The sequence below is a fragment of the Brassica napus genome, chromosome C3 (assembly GCF_020379485.1).
Source record: "Brassica napus cultivar Da-Ae chromosome C3, Da-Ae, whole genome shotgun sequence".
Classification (NCBI taxonomy): Eukaryota; Viridiplantae; Streptophyta; class Magnoliopsida; order Brassicales; family Brassicaceae; genus Brassica; species Brassica napus.
This window is the reverse complement of record NC_063446.1, coordinates 70,795,927-70,802,653: the sequence shown is the minus strand read 5'-3', so window position 1 is coordinate 70,802,653 and position 6,727 is coordinate 70,795,927. Positions and strand designations below refer to the sequence as shown.

General features: G+C 34.5%; 1 protein-coding gene across 1 annotated transcript; it reads right to left on the bottom strand.

Moving 5' to 3' along the window:
* Positions 1-405: 405 nt before the first annotated feature.
* Positions 406-5,226, bottom strand: LOC106418598. The gene is made up of 13 exons (XM_048750517.1): positions 4,769-5,226; positions 4,257-4,626; positions 3,638-3,715; positions 3,348-3,505; positions 2,526-2,601; positions 2,300-2,367; positions 1,918-2,164; positions 1,550-1,666; positions 1,327-1,433; positions 1,192-1,242; positions 1,025-1,108; positions 760-923; positions 406-682 (listed from the first exon to the last, which is right to left on the bottom strand). The coding sequence occupies exons 2-13, from the start codon at positions 4,564-4,566 to the stop codon at positions 529-531; spliced, it is 1,614 nt and encodes a 537-aa protein (XP_048606474.1). The 5' UTR covers positions 4,567-4,626; positions 4,769-5,226; the 3' UTR covers positions 406-528.
* Between the last annotated feature and the right edge of the window lie 1,501 nt (positions 5,227-6,727).

Below are 6,727 nucleotides of genomic sequence, written 5' to 3'. Positions count from 1 at the left end.
CTATGTATAATATTACAAAATTTACATAAAATTTATATATACTGTTATAAAAATGAAAATATATTAAATAAAATTAATTTTTATATATAGATATTACTATTTTTGAAATAGTTATTAATAAAACTTACGGATTTGGATATACAGACTAAAAAATTAAGATATCTTGACGGATCCAACATTTTACTATCCGAATCCGGATTCGGCCTCTTCGGATATCCGGATTTCGGATTGGATCCGGATCGAATCTCGGATAAAAATCTCATGCCTAACAAACCTCTCGTGATTTAACACCTATGCTATTCATTTTCTCTTGATTAGTTTTAGAAAGAAAAGAAAAAAACACTTATTTCAGATTCTGCCTGAAATTGATGAAATATTGTAGTTTATGCATTTGTGTTCATAACCTTGCTCTCAAACCAGACGATGGTGGTTTTTTTATTTATAAACTAGTATATAAAATGAAAAACAAAAGTTTGTTGTAAACATTCGAAAAGAGAATTAAAAGAAAATTACATTGCATGAGGTGGTTTAGCTGCGTATCCAAGAAGGCTCCAAACCATATAGCTTATCGCCTCGGTTTTGAGCAGGTGATGATGATGTTCGGGGTGGTGGTGCATGTACCGTGATCGGAAGAACCCATTCGCTTTTTTCCCTTTCCGGGACTAACAACGGATGTTCATACCTGTGTATTCAAACACAACCAAAAGAAACTGACTTCAACACCTTGATCATTTCAAAAGACTGAAAGAGAATTAGTACCTGCTCAAGTCCACATCCTTCGGAGTGATTAGGAACTCGAACCGAAGAATCCATTGCACAGAAACACGGGGTGTAGTAAACGACATTGGACCATCCGTGGGAATCGAGAAAAGAAAGCTGGTCTGAATAAGGTCTGCCACCACTTCATGGTGATCGCTTTGGACCTGTTGTTGAGAGAAGACACAACATTATGCAATGTAGTAGCAAAGATCTCCTTTTCAGAGCCGAAGTCAATCACCAGGGTAAACTCAGCTGTATTTTGTACCTTAGTATGCGTTGGAGAACTTCTCCTCGACGGATGAACAAATTTCCTGTTTATCGTCTCTTTAGTTTCTAGTGTAACCGAGACCTGAAATTGGATATTGACTATTAGAATTCAACAGACCTTGATATGGCCTCATCAGATTCAGATTATACACTTTATGGATTTACCTCGAGGCATCTTCTAGCTCCTTCATGGAAGAAAGTAAGAGTTCCACCAATCTACAAACAATTTTACCACTGGAAGTTAGTAAGGTGGGAAATGTTATGAAAGAAATGTGAAATGACATGAAAATGCCATATTACGTTGTCGCTGAAGTAATAAGTAGAGTCTGCATTCTTCGGAGAAAATCTAAGTAGGACTTGGTCATCCATTCTGATGTTGTAAGATCTTCCTCGTGTGAATCTTTCTGCTGCAAGAAAATTATTGCACTGGATAAGTTGCTATTTGCAGAATCCACAGACAAGTGAAGAGTACAACATGTGAAATATTCAAACTGCGGGAGGGGTGAGAGAGAAGATAGCTCACATGGAATTCGTACTCCAGCTCCAGCTTCAGGTGAGTTAGATGCTCCTGCGCCATTTGTCTGCTTGGGCTGTTGGCTTGGAATCACGGAATCTGATGATTTACCAGGAGAAAAGCCATCTAGTACGAAAAATATGGAAGTAATTTTTAGTAATCCTCTCCTTGCTCACCAGTATATACGCTAGAAATATTTTCAGTATTGTTTGAAATCAGCCTTCTACTGAAGACAGAAACACTTGTGTTAGTGAAGTAATCCTTTCACTTCTTTTTCAGCACAACAACAGAGGTGTTACATGAAGTGGTTGACATTCTCAGTGACCCAACAAAAAAAAATTGATGTTTCAGGCAATTACATGCACAGTAACAATTACCAGGTCCAGAGTCGTAAGACACCACAGCAGCTGATAACTGAGAGACCAGTTCTTTTGGAGATGATCCAACACCTTCAATATATGACGTGGCATTCATAGATAATCTTGGTCCAGAATTCAAGGACACTGAACTACCAAAAGCTCTGTTTAGATTTCCTTTGTTGGGATAGGAAGAAACAGAGGAGATCTCATCACGTGAACTGTCATATCCATCCTCGCCATTATCATATGCGTCATTTGCTCTTGTCTGCATTAAATGCATTTCGTTAAGTGTTGTTATGTTGACCGGCATGCAAATGAAACCAGTAGGTATACAAAAAGCTGTAAAAGCAGTAGTAACGTAGATTAACAGTAATATGATACAACTGTGAGCATGACATACCCATTCTGAGTCCCCATCCATCCCTTTCCAGTATATTTCTGTCTGAATGGTACTGGTTGGAACAATCCCTGAGACAAAACGTAAGAGGCACATCAGGTTGCACTGCTAATGCCGTCCAAACATAAGGAAAAAAACTTGCTAAGTTATGTAATTTGTTGTCTTTTGAATAAACATGTTTGAAGCCTAAACTAAAATTCCCAATTAGAAACTTGAGAACAAAGCTTACCATCGGTGTGACTTTCCTCTAAAAGCAACCCGTTGTTCTTCTGAATTGCCCATACTTGAATTGGGACTCGAGTCTCCTGTTAATATATCAAACAGGACCCCGGGTCAATATTATGCCAAATTAGATTAGAAAAATCTAATTACAACAAGGAGAAATAAACTATATTCAGAGAAACAAGAGTCCTAACACCAAATGCATTCACTTAAATATATTCTATAAAGCATCATGATATATGAGGCATGTAAATTGAATTTCATTATGACATATAACCACTCGGACACCCACTCAAGAATCATGGCATCCAGTTTCTGGGACAAAATCTTATAAGGATGCCAAATCAAATAAAAAGTGACAATTCTACTTGATTAAAAGGATGTTAGAAATAACTGACTGGCCGAACTACTACTCAGTCCAGTGAAATATCGGCCAAAGAAAACAAAGTACGTACATGTGACACCGAATTTTTTTTCCAAGAACATCTAGACTAACCTATGCTTCAACCTCATAGTTTGAACATAAACCCCAGTGCATCGCTATTCCATTGTCACAGAGACACAACAAATATATGATTTAAGAATGTTGAAATACTCATACAAATTTGTGTGATTGTCCTATCAATTAGGCATCAAGCAGGCTAGAAACCAAGGGACGCCTAGCTTGGCATTATAAAACATTATGTTCCAATCTCACACTCTTCTACAAAATCAAGTCTTCACAAGAAAGCTACAAATGTCTGGGTTTACCCCAGTTTAGTTTTCTAACAAAACAGAATGTATTTCTCCTATAGCACCTAAGAAAACACGGAAAGTCAAGTAAACTAACCACTTCGATGAAATCTTTTGTCGAGTCTTTGTAAAATTGACTGTTTTCTAATGCCATCAATCTTCCGCTTAATGTGCTCTTGATATAGTAATGGTAACGTAAAGTAGCACCCTTATATGAAGGTGGTATAATCTGTGGGAGTGCAGCTCGAACCATTACTGTAGATGGAAATTACAAAAAAAGATGGTTCTAAGCTCAAAGATTGACACTGCAAGCCCTAGCTGTCAGCATCCAACATAGTCTATGTTATTATTCATGTAGTATTAGAGAAAAGAATCAGGCAAGTTTACATGTCATCTTAGCACCCGGAGATAGGAGTTGATTAGAGATCAAGGATGGTGTTGAACTGTCAAGGAAGATGTGCTCACCTGAAAATCTCCAAAAAAAATACACGATTAGCACATCACTACAAAAGTCCACATACATGCAAAGAGCCTAGTGTCATTTAGTTCCCTCAACTTGTGAGGAACAAGAAAAATACCTCACAACGAAGCACTTGATTTTTTATAATAAAAACGATGCAAGTACTGCACTAGTATATACTTCTGGAGGCAATTAAGTTTCCTAAATGCTATAAAGGTGCAATGAACATCATTTCTCGAATGCAATATGCAATGTCTCTAGGGAAAGAATCATGAAGGCTGAAAGTCTAGGAAGCTGAGGAAACACACAAAGAAAAGTCGCATAATTTCTATGCTTAATTTGATAGCTGTTTCCCATTGGATATATAATTCTCTTTTTTTTCTTAACTATTTCACTTTATTCCATAGTTATCCTCACAGGGTAAACCACATAAGTTAACTAGGTACAACATCAAGATATGCAAAACCATCAACAATGTAGATAATCTCCACAAACTGATATAATAACATATAATAGTTTCAGTTTAAAAAAAAACTCCTTCAGTACCTCTTCTTCCTTTGCTTCCTGGTGATGGCTTTTGAGCAGAAAACCACTGAACGTCCAGTTTCTCAAGTCCCTTAACCTCAAAACTAAGCTTGTCAACCAAAACCGAGGGGCTAGCCCCGTTCTCATGATCCCTCACAGCATAATAGCCAACCTCAAGAGTTACAAATATGAAATCTCCAGGCCTGTACACATCTTTATCCGTCTGCACACTTAGAGATGGCTTAATCTTGGTCCCAGAACCACTCAAAGAGTCATTAACCTCGTTGGAACTACTGCCAATCCCCAAAAATGAAAACCTTGACGATAACATCGCTTCAACGGCTCTGTGTACAACTATTCAGCCAGAGGCACCAAGCAATGCATAGAAACCCTGAGAGCAAGTAAAAACAATCATAAGGTAGAGAGAAAGGCTCAAAATCCACAATGCGTGTTTCGAAATAGATCCAGGGAAGCTCTCTCCGAGGAGATGTGGAAGCTGCACAGAGCGCTAGAAATTAGGGTTGATGACTTACACGTGACTTGAATGGAGCAGGAGCAGCGAGAAACCCCCGATTCGAGGTTTCACAGATCAATTACTTCAAATCGAAACTCAGATCCAGAGAGAAGACGACGCGAATCGGGCAGATCAAAGAACCAATTCGCGAGAATTTCACAGATCTCGTTGACAGTCAGATTCAGCAGAGAGACTGAGTTTCTACCTTGTGTTCGTGAAAGCAGAGAAAGAGAGATGTACGGAGGACGACAACGCCGGGGGGTAAGTCCTTCGGAGCCAAATGGCCGGCGATAGAATCCTCCTCCGTCGCTAGAATCGAGAGAATGTGGAGGAAAGCAGCATTAAGGTTGGGATTTCTACTAAACCGGGAATGATCAATTCAGCTCCTGATCTGATTTTTCTCGTTTATTTCCCCCATTTGTTTAATATTATTATATTTTGGGAGAATTTGCTCGATATACAAAATTCTAATCGAAATGAAGAATATATCAGTAATTTTGACATAATTAATTCGCTAACATTTAGGTAAAGAAAAGTCTGGTTCTGACCTTTCAACGAATAGGTTGCTGGTTACTGGTAGAGATAACGTGGTGGTTTAGCATCACATGAGAGACCGAAGGCAACATCACCAATTTATCTACCATATGCAGAAAAAGACAACACACTTATCAAATAGAATGGAAAACAAATATACAGTATAGTAAGTAACTTCAAATAAAACATAATCCTATAGATAATGCAAATATAATATAGACTAGATTAAGATCCACGCCTTACGTGGGATAAACATTATATATATAAATTATTTTATGTATTATATGTTCTTACATATTATGAAATAATAAATATATATTGAATAATTAATTAAAATTCAGTAACTATTACATATATAATTAAATTGATGCGAACGTATAAATCAATTTTATTAATCCAAACAATTTTTTAAAAATTTTAATAGGATATGTAATTAAATTTAAATGATATTAACATACATAGTATATTTTTAATATTAATATCTATTAAATGATGCTTTCTACTCATATATTTTTTTTATCATGAGTACCTTTAATAGCAAAAACTTTAAATTACTGATAACAAAATTTTCATTGTGGGATTTTAGTAATTTATAATTTAAAAAAAATTATCAATGTTAGTTCAAAACTTTTATCAAAAAAAATTATTCAAAGTAAATTTTGAAATTAAAATATTTATTTATTTAATATGGTTTATAGTTTAATTTAGAATGATATATATACATATATATTATAAATCTTAATGATTAATTAAATTAGACTTTTATTCATATGATTTTGTAATCATTTGTATTTTGTCATAACAAAAATTTTAAACCATGGATCGCAAAATTTGAATGTGAGATTTTTAACAGTTTTAGTAATTTATAGTCGTGTTTTAAAATTCAAAATATAACATATACAGAAAAATCTAAATTTTTATAATATGGTTATTGTGATTTTTTAAATTATTTTAATAGTTTAAAATTAAAAAAATTTGATAGAAGATACATTATTTTTTTATCAGATCTTTATTATTCAAAATCATTAATTGTCATATATACTTTAGCCACATTAGGAAATTCCATAATCCTTATTTAAGGAAATAATAAATGACATTAATAATGAATTTATGATTAGTTTAATAAAAAATTTATTATATAATTAGATGGACCAAGATATTTCTCTAATAATTCTAAGAATCATCTTAGTGATGACACGTGGCTACAAAAAAAAGTTGTAATGTTTCACAAATAATATATAGAGGATGTAACACAACATACGTAAATAATGAACCACCGAGCCTCCTATACCCAAACCCCTACTTAGTAAATCTAAACCCTATGTAGGATCCTATAAACCCAAATACAATCTATAAATTACATTTGAAATTACATTTACTTGTTCAATAAATAATACATAGTATGGATCTTATATAAAATAGTATATAAATATATGTTCTATTT

Bases quoted from the DNA above. Each gene is read 5' to 3' on its own strand.
- LOC106418598 (XM_048750517.1), bottom strand. From the start codon at position 4,566: ATGTTATCGTCAAGGTTTTCATTTTTGGGGATTGGCAGTAGTTCCAAC. The intron at 2,368-2,525 runs GTAAGCTTTGTT...GTTTTGTCTCAG, and splicing joins AGAGGAAAGTCACACCGATG to GGATTGTTCCAACCAGTACC. The intron at 683-759 runs GTACTAATTCTC...TTGAATACACAG, and splicing joins AAGGATGTGGACTTGAGCAG to GTATGAACATCCGTTGTTAG.